General features: G+C 42.2%; 1 protein-coding gene across 14 annotated transcripts in view; it reads right to left on the reverse strand.

The window, feature by feature from the left end:
* The window catches only part of tnika (TRAF2 and NCK interacting kinase a), a 60,237-nt gene that overhangs the window by 16,585 nt on the left and 28,203 nt on the right, over positions 1-15,449 (reverse strand). For 7 of the 14 annotated variants that reach the window (XM_072364976.1, XM_072364974.1, XM_072364978.1 and 4 more), the window contains exons 4-16: positions 15,080-15,205; positions 12,129-12,239; positions 10,176-10,266; positions 9,754-9,884; positions 9,611-9,665; positions 8,889-8,967; positions 8,577-8,752; positions 7,105-7,171; positions 6,801-6,999; positions 6,054-6,170; positions 4,429-4,515; positions 3,274-3,462; positions 2,411-2,956 (exon numbers count right to left, since the gene is read on the reverse strand). In XM_072364976.1, coding sequence (XP_072221077.1) covers positions 2,411-2,956; positions 3,274-3,462; positions 4,429-4,515; positions 6,054-6,170; positions 6,801-6,999; positions 7,105-7,171; positions 8,577-8,752; positions 8,889-8,967; positions 9,611-9,665; positions 9,754-9,884; positions 10,176-10,266; positions 12,129-12,239; positions 15,080-15,205 — 1,974 coding nt within the window. The remainder of the gene's footprint in view (positions 1-2,410; positions 2,957-3,273; positions 3,463-4,428; positions 4,516-6,053; positions 6,171-6,800; positions 7,000-7,104; positions 7,172-8,576; positions 8,753-8,888; positions 8,968-9,610; positions 9,666-9,753; positions 9,885-10,175; positions 10,267-12,128; positions 12,240-15,079; positions 15,206-15,449) is intronic. The other 7 variants (XM_072364983.1, XM_072364982.1, XM_072364981.1 and 4 more) reach the window with 3 other exon arrangements.

Below are 15,449 nucleotides of genomic sequence, written 5' to 3' on the forward strand. Positions count from 1 at the left end.
CTATGCTATTTGTTCATGGAGGACTCAATGACTACAAGGTGCCAGGTCCTGTGGCTGCAAAACAAGCCCAAACCATCAGCCCTCCACCACTGTGCTTGACAGTTGGTATGAGGCACTTGTGCTGCTGTTTGGCTAAGTTTGGTTTGCACCACACATAATAATGAACATTATGACTAAATCTCTCTAGTGGTCTAGTGGTTTGTTCAGATGAAAAAAGCCATGTTTTCACTTGGTCCGTTTTTTTCTACTGTCACTGCACAGCCATGAACTTTCATGTTTCCACTCACCTTGAGATTAATAATCGTTTTACTGAATGTATTGTTGAATATTTTCCACTTGTGAACCTTTTGTAATCTTTCTCACTGTGGAATGATGGACTACAAATCGTTTGGAAATGGCTTTATAAGCCTTCCCAGTATGATGGACAGTAAAGATATATTCTTTCACATCCTGCTTTTGTATTTTGGAGAGTTTTTGTTAAATAAATAAGGACACAGTTAGGTGTCCTTGATGTGAAGTTGTATTTATTTCTAATTTTAGGACCTGGGAAGAACCAAATGACTCTTTATAATGTTTACACCCATAAAACCTAAGAACTGACAGGGGGTTTACTTTCTTTTTCACGACTACACGCATGCAGTGAGATCTATCCCATTTGGTGGCTCTCTGTAATTCCATATGAGCTCATAATCCAGCAGTATTTTGATCTGTGAAAGCGGTGCACAGTCAAGGTTAGCATAAACAATGACTGACCTACAAGAAACAGAGAGATTTCATTGTTAGTGCACTCTTCGCAGAAGAAAAAACCTTTGGGTAGAGCTACTCAAATCTTCATTTCACATATGTGTTCAGGACATACGTGTTCAGGTTTGTTGATAGTTACCCACCCAAAAGCTTTTTCTATCACGAGAGGGTAAAACAGAGTTTTGGAAGACGTTAATTGTAGACAATGCTGCATCTAGATAAAGAGGAAAAAAGAAGGGCATCTTCTTAGGATTCTGTCTTAGAGAAGGATCCCTCCACCACTTGGCCAGCACCCATTACCAAACCGGAATTAAGATTAAATACTTGACTGACCTAAAGGGAATCTGGGATGGGCGGGTTTCCCAGATGACGTCATACCCAATATGTATAGGAGTAGGCCCGTCAAGATGCATTGTAGGGAACTGCATGATAGAGGTTACAGGGAGCTGGGAAACTGGTGCAGGCTTGGAGTTCACTAAGCTATTTACAAATCAGGGTTATATTAGACTACTTCTAAAAGTTGGCACCTCACCTCTGGATCTCAGTCCCAGTTGAGAATTTTCATTAGAAAAAAAAAAGAACATTTCTAAATGTGTATCATGAGTAGGTAGATTATCAGGATTATTGTAAACATATCATTGTTTAATGTACACTGTGTGTGAAAGTATATTCTTGTGCCTCTACATTTATGAGCACTTTTAGAGTTTGAAAGTGGGCGGATTCCTGAAACATGAAGATGTATCAGTTCATTTAGCTAATAGTTAATGGGTAATAGTTTTCTTGTGGATGACATAAAAGAGGCTAGGGCACAAAACCCTCCTTATGTTTTCAACCAGTTTTAAACTAATGCTCAGGGAGTGGATTATTTCAATAAATAAATATAGAAGCAAAAGTGTGTGTGTGTGTGTGTGTGTTTCTATATATATGAGCTTTGGAGAAGAGTTTATTACTCTGCTCCAACAGATCTGACAGTGATCTGGGTCTGGGATCCAAAGGGAGAGCCACGTGGGGAGCAATGTGGTGAAGAGTCAGGTGACACAACGATTTGAAAGATTTTCTGACAGGATGGTAGGAGGGTGGCATCAAAAGGTGGAGAGTGTCTGTTGGCCATGCTGTGCCAGGGGCTGTCAGGGGACAGTGAGGATGTGTTACTGCTGGACCGTGATTTTCCAGATGCGGGTGAGTTTTGTGGAGAGGCGTTCAGCCAAAGATGTAGACAATTTGGAGAGGTCAAGTGTTCAGAGGAGGGAAAACGCATCATATTAAGATTAGCACGTTCCTGTGCGAATGCAACTGCAGGGGCAGAATGACTAAGATTCAACATAGATGAGCCAACTCTGGCTGGATTCTGCATGTCTCTCTTAACTCCATTGTTCACACCAGAAGGAGAGCAATAGGAAGGACTGTAATCGGGTACTGTGAGAACATAGCTACTGTTTGAGGAAGGTGAGTAGGACTTTATATGTCTGGGGAATACAACTGCAGGGAAGGACTGGGAGAGGGGGTCAGTTTGGTCAAATTGTTCCTGGTTTGAGGGCATCCTTAAGTTCTCAATACTGACAGTTTGCCTCAACTCTTTGTGCCACCCTCTCAGATATTCATCTTCTATATCTACATCTTTTCTAAAGCAGGGTGAGAGCGACCTGCGACGAGGTTGGGCACCAACCAGTTTGACTGCAGGAATGGCAGGAGAGTCAGATCTGAACTCTTGAATCTGGACCTGTCCTGGAGCCTGGGGTTGAAGAGCCTTAATCTGTTGGTCAGGAGGTGTTAGCCTCCGGATGGCTGCCTGACTTGAAGCAGAATGAGGCCTATCTCTAGGTTTCTGTATTTGATTACTTTGCCCAGGTGGACAAGACTTGGGAACTGGGTTAGACCGACTGACTTTCCTTTTACCAGAACAATCTTCATAGCTCCTGTTAGATCCTTTGGGGTCATGAAAACCCCTCTGACCTTGCTTCCTTAACTCTCTGACTTGATGACTTATCTCCTGCTTCAACCTTGAATCTAGGGGTTCCCCAGATTCTGATGAAATACATATTTGGGGGACGGTGGGGGTAAGGATCTTGGCACCATGGGATGGGGTTCGCATAGGGGACTGTGCTTTCGGTTGGCCATGAGAGCTGGAGGTTGAGGCTGGCTGGTTGAATGAGTTGTGATGCTGAAGGTTGGCGCGAGGTGGGTTACCATGAGCATGCTGCTGCTTCTGGACCTAGGAGTCAGAGTCAGAGGAGTGTGAGCAGTACAACAAGCACACACTGAGTGTTTATAAAGGCAACAATGGCAATAACAATCACTGTAAGAGTCATTAGTGTCAAATCCACTCCCAACGTTCTTTTGATTTCCTCACAAGACTGACGCTTCTCATAGAACCTGCTGAATAATTCATAATCATTCACAACTGGAAAAGGCCACTTGAAGTTGACTTTTAAAACATTTCAGGACTTGTTCTTATTTATTGCACAACTTTCCTCACATCAAATGAGAATGCACGTCTTTGGATAACCCGTCATGCATGGTGGAACTTACTTCTTTGGCCCAGGCAGGCTTGTCATTAGGATTAATGACATCCTTGTAGTGATAAAGCTGTTTCTTCTCTGCTTGCCTTCCCTCCTGCTGCTGCTGTTGGAGAGACACCAGGTAGGCTCTCTCCTGGTGGAGTTGCCTCTGAAGACGCTCTGCCTGCCGTTGCTCCTCAATCTGCTTCCGCTTGTACTCCTGGAGAGAGAACGGTGGTGGGTGAATGGGAGGAAGGGAAAGTGACAGGATAAGAGTGGGGCAAAAGGAGAGCATAAGAGAAAAGGTGAGAAAGGGAACGTGTGTGGAAAAGTTATGTCTTTGCTGATGTGTGGAGTAACAACACACTGATCTTCATCTATCTAGATAGTAAGAGTAAATAATTCCTACTTGTTCATATAAGTTTTAAGTTTTTAACTTTAATAGTTCAAGAAACTCTCACATGTTTTCCCACACATTTGTTTTGCAAATACTATAGAGGGAAAGGGGCACAAGCATGCTGCTAATGTCTGATATGTTAAACATGCAAAAATCAGTCCTAGAAACACAAATATAGACAACTGGAATCAGATACATATAGATCATAAACACACATAGGGAAGAAATATGTTGACATTGGGAGGGATGGAGGCTGGAAGGATAATGCTATGAAGTTAAGAGAGGCGTCACAATAAAAGCCAGGATTTTGGTATATGGGGTCACTGCTGTGCCCCATCGAGTTTATGCTGGCTGGATCTCAAAAGGTTTCTTTGCATACTCTTCATCACTCGGAACTTATATCTAGCCTCCCCCCAATATATGACACAGTGTAGTATTCTGAGTACATACAAAGCACAACCAGACAAGACTGGGGCGCTCTGAGAACTTCTACAACAATGTCGTATTCTGTCTATGTGCATGCCAAAACATATTTGCACCCAATGGGGGGGGCCCTTTGAGATCCGGCCAACTTAATAACACTATACATGCAATCAGTGATTGGAATAAATTCATCAGCGGCATTAGCATCAGCTTTATGTTTTACTTCAAATCAACTAACAAGCCGGGGCTGCTCATTCCCTCAGTCCGTTTCCTCTGTTCAACTGTCCCTCGGGTGCATGCAGTGGGGACAGGGACCACATGACACAAATGAGGAGCAGTAATGACACGTGGTAGGATTTTGGTTACCAGTAATAATGCCTGTTCCTGCAGTAGCTGCTGCTGGAGAATCTCTAACTGCCTCTGTTCCTCTTCCAGCTGCCTACGTATATATTCCTGAGCAGCATGTCGACACAAGTGGAGAGAAACAATTTGAGAGAGACAAATTGGAACCTTGGAAAAACAACGTACAGTGTGAGAAAGACAAAGACAGAGAAGGGTAAATGTGGAGGATAATCTCCTGAGGTAGCTGTGAATGAGGAGAGAAGATGGAAGTATGAGGCCAAACAGTCCTCAAACAGTTGTGACAAAGTTAAAAAGGAAAAACTGAAAAAAGGTGGTATGAGGATATCATCCCAAATCAAGAAAACAACAGAGGAAAGAAGCAGAGTACTACTGAGAGGACAAGAGCTTGAATTGTTATAAAAGATAAACAAGAAAATCGATCCAGAAGAATGGCATGATTTATATTTAGAAACATTTTCTGACATTGATCTAACTAATCTGCTCTTGAAATGCAGTCCTTTGAGCTTTTTCAACGTTATAGGGTCATCTGTGGAATTAACTGGCTGTTAAAAAGAGTAAACAATCCACCCACAGTAACAGTGGAGCAAACAGGGGATGTCTTTTTGACACGTAAAGCGTAGAGTTCATGTGGGAGCCGTAAATCCATGAAAAGGCTTGAGATTTTTGAATGTGACATTTTAAAAGTGTGGAAAGTGTTTGACATTTAAGTGACATAGTTTTATAAAAAGCTACCTGACCGAATAGTTTCCTTTAAGATAAATGAAGTCTGGTTTTTTCCATTTGTATAAAGTAAGGCCGACTCCACTCGATCCTCATTCTTAGCCAGTCTGCTTAGATGTGTGCTTCTGACGGAACACTGAGTAGGAGTTAACAACGTGGTGGGTGGGTGACATTATAATAAACGGTGGCTTGGAAACGACAAACGAACAGCTTCCCTTATAGTCTGCAACACGGACAGGCAGCTTTTCAGGCGGGAAGTTTCGCTCTATGTCAAGGGTGAGCTGCAGTAGGGAATTGATGAGAATGAGGACTGCATTATACATCAAGTTTGTTTAAGCTTCCAGCCACAGACCCAAACTAATCTCACTTCAAATGAGAAGTCTTAACGTAAATCCATAAAAATCAGTAGTACAACAGTTAAATAGTTCATAAAAATGAAAGCATCAGTAACAATCAAACAATATGACCTATAATAACAATAAGTATTTTTACTTCCATACTTGAACAACATGTTGCCGTTGACAACACAGCTGCATTTCTTACAATTTTAAATGCACAACTTGATACTTCCTCCGTCTCTGTATGCTTGTTTTGAGTGGCGGTGAGAAAATGCCTGAAAAGTGCTTGAATTTAACTGTGAAAAAGCCAAACTGAAGAGTTAAAAAAGACAATAATGACAAGTGGGACTTTAAACGGGACAACAATGGAAAAAAAAAAAAAGTGCAGCGCATATGTATGATTGAGTTCTACGCGTCTAAAACTGAAGGTTCAGAAAACAGAAAAGAGAAACAGAAGTTGAGGGTAAAGAAGAATTGTAGATTTGAGTCATCATCATGGTACACGTGTCTGTACCAACACGATGTGTTCATACATGACACTGAATAGAATATATTGTAAAATGTGAGAACCTGTTCTCGCTCTGCATGCCTCCTCTCCTCCTCTCTACGGAGCTGCTCCATTTCCTCATAGCGTCTCCTCTGGTCCCTCTCGTGCTGTTTCCTCAGCTCGCGCTCTCGCTGCTGTTGCTGTTGACAAGGAGAACAGAAGCACAAGCCACACATTCAATAGTTTGTTGCTGCACAATCAACGTGTGCTCATTTCATCCATTTCAGTTTTAACAACAACTCTTAACTTTTCATACCATCTACAAGGACCCTTTTGAGGGAGATGTGGGAGACAGTGCTTTCACACAGGAATCAAATTCAGGAGCCAACATGGAGATATGCACTGGCTCTCTCTCTCTCTCTCTCTCTCTCTCTCTCACACACACACACACACACACACACACAAACTTGGATCCGAGTGGCGGGGTCATGTTAGTTGAGTCAAGTCATGGTGCTTAGCAGTGCGTTGGTTGGCGAACCCTGGTGGGAACCCACAGAGAGCACACAGATTATGGGCTAAGGATTTCCTTCTGTAAGCCTGCTCTCTGGAGCTAAGAGAATGACACAAGGGGGGAAAAAGCTGTGCGTGTCTCTGCAACACACTCTCTTCCTCCACTACCAGAACGGCAAATGTGCTGTTTTGTCATGGAGATCTTGACACCTTTAACTGCTTGAGTTTACTGCTAGATAAATTGCAAATAATTGTAGTAGAGTACAGAATTTAAGCTGCACAAGGAGCACATTTTCTCTGTTTAACCTAAAGCCTATTACCTCTTCCAGCCGCCTCCTCTGCTCCTTCTGCTCCTCGATGCGTTTCTGTCTCTCGGCCAACAGTAAGCGCTTGTGTTCCTCGTTCTGCTGCTGCTCCAGCTGTTGTCGCCGCTGTGCCTCAGAGCGCTCCTTATTGGCCAGCTGGAGGCGCAAGAAGTCTCGCCTTAGGGTTGACTCGCCAGGGATGTTGATGATTGAGCTGGACAGCAGAATTTTCTTGAGTCAGTAAAGGCGTATCAAATATGTTCTGGGTATAAAGTTGTAGAGAGGGTGTTTATATTTGTACATATGTGAAGAAACTGACCTTGGTTCACCCATATCTCTTCCTTCATCCTCCTCTTCACTGCCGCTATACTCATATTCTGTCTCATCTTATGGGGCGAAGAAGAGGCAAGGAGAAAAGATGAAACAAGGAAAAAAAAACACGTAGGTGAACATGTAGGTAAGGTTGTAACTATCAGAGAGCAAAACCATTCCATTTCAGGTTTGGAATATTTCACTTGAACTGCCTCCGGTCTTTACCAAGGCGCTCAAAGACTTTGCCATTCCCCGATTCTCATTCCACTGAGGCACTTTCTTTAAGCCACTTCGAATAAGAGTATCAATTACAATTTTACTGTGTGTAGCGAGGTTGAGAACATTTGCACAAGTGCTCTTTCAGTCCCACGGGTCTTAAAGCATAATGGTTGTAGAAGTGGCGCAGCTCATGCTGAGACACATCCACATGGACTTGTGATTTCAAGATGACAAATTGTCAGCTCCTAAAAAGTCAACGACAAGACATTCCAAGACATCACCGTGCTGTTCCACCCTGCGGGATGTGGTCTCTTGAACCGGTTAATGTAGATTTTACTCGTTCTGTTCTGCATGCCAAGTGTCAGTCTATCATCCGCCAGTGTGCATTTGTGCCATGGTGGCATTTAATCAATGTCTGTCAGTTTTATTTTCAACCTCACTAATAAACATGACCGTGACAGCATATGTGCAATAATATTTGTGTGTATACCCAAAAATGTAACCGTCACAACTGGCCTTTTCATGCAATGACCGTGTAACAATACGTATGAGAAAGCCTGCTGAAAGCTCACCTTTTATTACCGTTATTCCGATACTTGTCTTGGCCAGGTTTATGCCAAATATCTGACCTGAACAAATTAATCTTGGTCTCATGAAACCATCGAATGTGCTTCCAGTATTCAGCAGGCTCTTTTTAATTACATAAAGCTAACTTTAATCTTAATGGTTGTTCTTCTTGTTATCGCTGCTCAGAGGTAGATGTCCTGCACTGAGTTCTTTTGAAATGTCTGAGCTGTCATCGGAACTCTGATTTTCGTTGATAAGCTCGGCGCAAACAATTTTTTAAAAGAAAGTTCCACCTGGAATTCACTGGAATTCTTCTCAATGAAAGTACCATCATGCAGATGTCGTAGAGATATGCAGCCTGAGGTCTAACACTGACGTGTCATACTTTTTTTCAGTTTTGTTGCCAACCAACGGCTTCACTTGTCAACGTTGAAACATTGTTCAGAGGTAATGCTATGCAATCTCGGCCTGGTTACAGTGGTGTATTCACCTTTGTTATATTCCAGACATGAAACGTGTCACACAGAAGTTGCAACTATTGTAAACATAGTTTTTCTTAAACTGTCAGACAAAAACTGCCCGTTAACAAATGTCAAGCCAAACTACTTAATGCGACTGTCACTTGACCTGTTACAAAAGTCAAAGCCAAACATTTGTGTTTAAATCCACAACTGCACACGTGTTCTCCCTCACCCCTCTCTCCTCTCTTCTTCTTGGTGCGGTCAATGTGGTCTTTCAGCTGGATGCGGATTTGCCTCTCATTGGGCAGTTCTCTGATGAACGGATGTTTGAGGAGCTGCTCTGTGCTGGGTCTCTGACTGTGGCTCTTCACCAGGCAGCTCTCTATGAAAGACTGGAACTTCTTTGACCTGAAACCAGATAAACATACAAAAGAAAAACTTCCTGTTAGAGCAGTCTGGACTACTTTCAGTCCGGACTACTTTCCCACCTTGCCTTTCTCTGAATTACTAGCAGAGTTTAATAATTATCAGCATACACACTCACCACTTCTTTGACTTGAGTCTGGGGGCAGGGTTGCGTGGAATGAGGAAGAGGGCTCGCATTGGGTGCATGTCACACAGCGCTAAAGAGTCAGATATCAGGTACAAAACAAGAAGAGTTAGCATTTTAGAGTTAGCAACCTCGTGAACATGTGCTAAATACTGATAATCATTCTTTTTACACATTTTAACATACACTTACTTAATTTTTCTCTTCCTAAAGATTCTTATCATCTCCTAATGAACACTTGTTTGTGAACTTGCGTATCATTTGGTTTCATTTCCTAACTCTTGGTTTTATCAGTTTGTTTCAGGTGATTGATAGAGTTAGCATTCTAATCAATGTGATTACTGACCCAACATCCTTTTGAGTTTCACAAAGCAAAATGATCTACCTGATTACTGTGACCAGTTGGGCAGTTTTTCATCATAGGTTGTTGCTTGGCTGCACCAAAATGAAAACAAGTCCTTTAGTCCCCAATGATAACAAATGTGTGCACCTCTTGGAATAAGATGATGAATAAAAGACTAAAGGCCAGGCAGCGTTCCAGCGACTTGACAGACAATTTTATATCTACCTCTTTGGCGCCATTAATTTTATGATTTAAGATGTGTTGCAGAAGCCTGGACTGGGAAAATGATCTGCCTCCTGATTAAAGTGATCTACTGAAGCAGCACTAAGAAATGATGGGTAACAGAGGTGTGGGATATTGACTGGGTACGTACGTGGCGCTCCTTCAGCCATCTCTATCGCTGTGATTCCCAGTGACCATAAATCACTCTGCAATGAAGGAGGCATAAATGCTCAGGGTGATCACAACAGTGTGAGTCATGTGCATCTTTATAGGGATGGAAACCGGAAAAATCACCTTGAAGTCATATGTGGCGTCTGGGTTTTCATCACAGGCGATGACCTCCGGTGCCATCCAGTACGGTGTGCCAATAAATGTGTTCCTCCTTCCTACTGTTCTGTCTAACTGGGCCGAAACCCCAAAGTCCACTACAGAGCAAGTACACAGACAAAATCAATGGGTTTTAATAACACATACACATAGTGTCTACAATCCCTTCTTCATTGGGCTTTAAGGGGAGGAAGGAGAGAGTCCCTCACTCAGTCTGCAGCACGAACCGTAGCAGAGCTACAAAGAGATGAGTAGGCTGGTATTCAGCATAAAGGCAGAAAGAAAAGTCACGCACAAACACACCTCAGAGCCACTGGAAACCTTAAACCTCCTACTGCCCTCCCAATGCTGAAGCCATTTTGTCAAGTGGGGTTAGATGACAGACTGACCTAGTTTGACCTCAGCGTTCTCAGTCAGCAGGACGTTCTGTCCCTTGATATCTCTGTGGATGACCTTGTGCTGATGGAGATGAGTCAGACCCTGCAGACACAGACAGACACGGCATCAGAGGCAAAGCCACCGCAGCAATGAGCCAAGCTGCGATTATTTTTCAAGGAAGAGCTTATTTCTAAAAAGGACGTGTCCTTGAGCAGGTTTAAATTTGTAGTGTCGCTACTGGGCAATGACCGGATGACCTCTAGCCTGCCTGTGATTGGGTGACTGACAGAAAGTAGAAGGTAATATCTGAAGTTTTAGTTTATCAATCATAACTGTCTAACTGCCAACCATACACTGAATGCACGGAGAGAAAATATAAAAAAAATATGACACAAGGCATTTTGTCTGTTTTTCAGATTTACACTGCAGTAAATGCACATGTGAATTTGGGTTTATCCAAATGCTTATATTCACTCCTAACATGTTCAGTATTTACTGTCTTATACCTTGATGTTCAGCATTTCAAATAAAACTCTTGCACTAGAAAGTAAAGCAAGCTACAAGATGAAAAAAATGAATAAGAATGTCAAAAGGGAATGAGGATGAGAAATGAAAAAATAAAAAAACTTCACAAAGACAGCATGAGCTTGTGAGGGGTTCAGAGGCAGAGAAAGCATGAACAGCCAAAGCAAAAAACACAGGGTGAGACAAAATATGAGGGGAGAAAAAGAAAAATCGGATAAAGAGAAATCTGTGATGCCTCAGTTCAGAGTAGTTCTGCACAAAACTGACAAGATGCAAAGATATCGCTGCATTCCGCTGGAGACTGTTGCCCTCAGCATCCATATCGTACAATAACAGATGGCTGAGATAAGTTGTGGGAGAAAGAATACCCATTCTCAAAAATCCAATCAAAGCCTTTACAATTGGTCCAGAAACATCATGGAATATAAGAGACACATGATTTTTAATAAAAGAAAAGGCCTTCTTTCTAAAAAGCATAACAGTTTGGTACCAAAAAATAAGGGAAATGGCTTACCGTATTTTCCGCACTATGAGGCGCATCTGATTATAATGCACATGCTAAAACCTATAGTGTAGTAATAGTAATAAAAAAAAGGTCACGGAAGCAAAACAGTGAGTTTATTTGAACTTATTCTAGTATCTACTATTATTCTACTATTTAACAATACTCACATTATTTTTTATCATTCCCAGGCGACGGAAGTGGCCAGTTGACACTCATTACCAATGTACAAGAGTGAAGAGGCATGGCAAAAGTGAACATGGCGGTGAGCGGCGCGAAGGGAGAGAGGTGAGTGATGAGGAGGGGGCTTAATGCCCCGATGAATGCTCGGCGCTCCCCGCGGTAAGTTCAAAATGGCGGTATACGTGACAGATTTTGGAATACAGTGCACACATAAGGTGCACCGGATTATATGGCGCACGGCCGTATTTGTGAAAATTTAAGACTTTTAGGTGCGCCTTATGGTGCGGAAAACACGGTACTTTTAAAAGACACCAATAGTGTAAAGGGATTGTTCTTTTTTTCTTTAAATATAAGAAATTCATCTTATATACAATAAGCTCCACTTAAAACAAACTCAACCAGTGAATTTGAATTGTGCTTTACTTTGCTTTTGTGTCAGTCTTTATCTATAATCTCTGAGGAATGTGGGACATGTTGGAACAGCAAAGAAAATACAAAAGATAGATGATCTACTCAGCAGCATATCCAGCCAAAAAGTCAAAACTCCATCGCCTAAAAGGCGAAATGCATCCTGAGCTACAGACTCTCTGCAGTTGGGTTTGTCTGCAGCGCCTGACAGCAACAAACTGAGTGATTACTATGTTTTACTATGTGGCTGTTGCTCAGGTTGTCACGACCGAACTGTGTAATCACAAACTGCTCTTCTGTTGCCGCTTTGCTTTCAAACAAGTTTAACATTTGGCTCGCAACTTACCCTGAGAATCTCTCTGCAGATGTAAGCTGTCCACTCCTCTTTGAGAGAGTTGCCCTTGGTGTTCTTGATCAAGTCTGTGACTGAGCCAGCTCCACAGAACTCCATCACCAGCTACGTACACACACACACACACACACACACACAGACAAACAGGATTGATTATTCATTGTCCTGCCAAAAGGTGGCAATCTGGCCCAGAACTGTTCCAGATAAGCCAGGAACTCTTGTAAACGACTGTGTCAGGTGCTATAAAAACTATTAATAAAAAACATCACTTGTTTATCCGTGTATGTATGCATCCTATCCTAAATAAACTGACAACAAGACACTTATAACCAATGTGCTCAAGTCATTCAATACCTCAACTAGTGATACTACTAAAAAAACAAGCCAATCGTTATCTTACTCTTGGCAGGTATCTGGAAAAACATGCCACTACAAGTAAAAGCAAACATGTTTTTTTTTTATTTGCAGTGTTTTATGCATGACTGGCTGTAACCGATTCTGGTGATATGGGGTCTTTCTATACAATTAGCATGTTCTTCCAGTTCCTGTGTGGGTGCTCTCACAAAGTCCAGAGACATGCATGAAAGGTTAATTGGTAGTTCTACATTTGCTGTTGTGTTGCACGGTTGTCTTGTCTTGGTGTTCGCACGGTGATGGACGGCTGACCTGCCCAGGCTGTACCCTGCAGCTTGCCCAACACTCTATGGCAAGAAAAGGTTTGTAACTGACAGATGAATACTTGGATCCCCACAGCTCCATGAGAGAGCTGAATTCTTTAGTTGAAAGATCTTTACCGTTTGGCTGATACACTGTTTTTGCATTTGTACGATGTTTAAGTACTTATATTGTTGTCAGCTGGTTGCTAATGGAACACATCCACCAAGGTACTACTTCAATAAGCAATGACATAACATTTATTTCCATCTGGAATTATAAGAGTATTATTTTTCTTTGCCAAACTCTTGTATAAAGGATATCAGAAGGAGTCAGACTGCTGTGTAAAGTCTTCTTCACCTAACCCAAAAGATTCCGAATGGGGTTAAAGGTCTGGACTTTGTGTTGGCTAATCCATGTGTGAAAATGATGTCCCCGTGCTCCCTGAACCACTCTGTCCGACTTTGAGCCCGACTAATCCTGGCATTGTCATCTTGTAAAATGTCTGCGCCATCAGCAAAGAAAAAAAAAAACAAATGATCAAAAAAACCTGATGAATCAGTATATTCAGGTAGTCAGCTGGCCTTAGATCTGAGCAACCCCAGATCTAATGCGCTCGTCACTGTGAAGCAGAGAAATTCTTGACTCATCAGACCACCTGACCCCTTTGCTCGTCGTGTGCCATCTCGCAAATTTAAACTTGTTTTCCCTAATTAGCCTCACTAATAAGTGGTTTGCTTAAGGCTATGCAGCTGTTTCTCTAAATTCTTTTCACATTGTGCGTGTGGGAATGCTCTTACTTTCATGCTCAAACAATGCTGTGAGTTCTACTGTTTGATTTTCTTTTGATTTGAGTTTGATCAAACATTTCACTGATCACGATCATTCCAGATTTTCTTCCGTCCGCATGTCTTCTACAAATATGACGGTTCACCTCTGCACTTCCAGGTTTTAATAACATGTTGGACAGTTCTTAACCCAAATTAAGAAGCTTCAGCGATCTTCTCAGTTGTTTTGTTTGCTTGCAACAGTTTGACCCTTATGGAACAGGCATTTTGGCATCGCAGTGTACATAGACAACACAACCTAAACAGACAGCCGTAGTTATAGACTGTCTCTCCACACACTCCACAGAGAACAGAAACTAGTGGAATAAACTCTCTCAGTGGAGTCATACAATCAAATGACTGACACAAGTCCATGTCCTGACCCAAACATAATGGATGCTTTTCATTATGGAAATAATTCTCTTCGCTTTCCTCACTCACATACTAGTCCCTCCTAGAGTGGATGCGAGGAGGACAAGCGAGGACAGAGGAGCAGATGCTGCCAAATGAGAAATCACTGGCTCCATAGGCTCCATCTTAAACAGTGCCAGAGTGTGTGGCAAATCGTTGAAGTGCAGTATTTATACGCCACACCACTTGATAGATAAAAGTCAGTGTAGGATAAACCTGTGTTTTCTCTCTCTCAGATCTTCAACAGTCCTTCTCTATAATCACTCCTGTAGATGCACAGGTAAGGTGTCGAAGGTCTTAGTGACGGTGGATTTCCAGGAGGAGAGTGAACGCAAGAAGCTTTAAGTGTGCATAAGGACAAGCGCAGAAGCCCCCCCTCTCACTCCTCTCAGCATTACATCCATGGAGACTGGTGGACAAAAGTTCAGCTGATCAGTTCGGGCTCTGCTTCAAGCCCTCCTAATCAACCCTCTTGATTAAAGCGAGAGGCGGTTGGCAAGGAACAGCCAAATTCCTCTCATCCAGACTTTGAGAGTGTTGGGAGTCAGACAAACACAAATTGCTCATACAGCATACGCATAAATTGAAGAAGACGCGCGCAAAACCACTCCAACACAGTTGTGCACACTAACACACTCGAGGATAACCGTGAGCTCTTGAGTCAGGGAGAATTATGCAGGCAGTATATTTGGCTGCTGTGTGAGTATATATTTGCTTGTGTGTGTCCTCCCATTGTTGTGTGATGAATACAACAGCATCAGAGAAACAGAGACTTCCTTTATTTTGCGTTAACACATGATTTATTGCAGCCGCCAGCGAGCCCGACACTGATTCACATCCTTTGTATTCTTTGCTCACAGATATTACGGATACGTACAAACCTGCAGTTGCTGTGTGCATTAGTGCACTTCACTGTTGCTTTTCGTGTAATGATGTGACAGGATGATTTTTCAAAAAGACTATCTGCATAATTCCCTTCTGTGACATACATACATACATATAAAAAAAAGCAGAAAAATGCATGCCCAAACAAACACATAAATGATGCCATACCCATAGCTGGTCATCCACGCCAGGAGGGTTTTTCTTGATGAAAGCTCCATAGTAGGTGGCGATGTTGCGGTGGTGGCTGTACTTCTTTAGCATGTTAATTTCTGCTTTAATCTCCTCTTCCTCATCCTGAGAAAAACAACAATAGAAATATCAACGGGCTTTAGACCAGGACCCCCATTTGTGAGCCTTTTATACATCCTAATGGGATGTTGATAGAGCCAAAGCAATCAAGTTATTCATGGATTTGCATTTTGAAATGGTTTCAATTCAGAAAAACGGGCGTTGCAAAGCTCACAGCTGGGCCCTAAATCATTCAAAGTGACAGAAATTACTTTTTAATTAGCTTTATTTCCAGGGGTTTCTCCAACAA

The sequence above is a fragment of the Leuresthes tenuis genome, unplaced genomic scaffold (genome assembly GCF_036924035.1).
Source record: "Leuresthes tenuis unplaced genomic scaffold, fLeuTen1.0.hap1 SCAF_15, whole genome shotgun sequence".
Taxonomy (NCBI): Eukaryota; Metazoa; Chordata; class Actinopteri; order Atheriniformes; family Atherinopsidae; genus Leuresthes; species Leuresthes tenuis.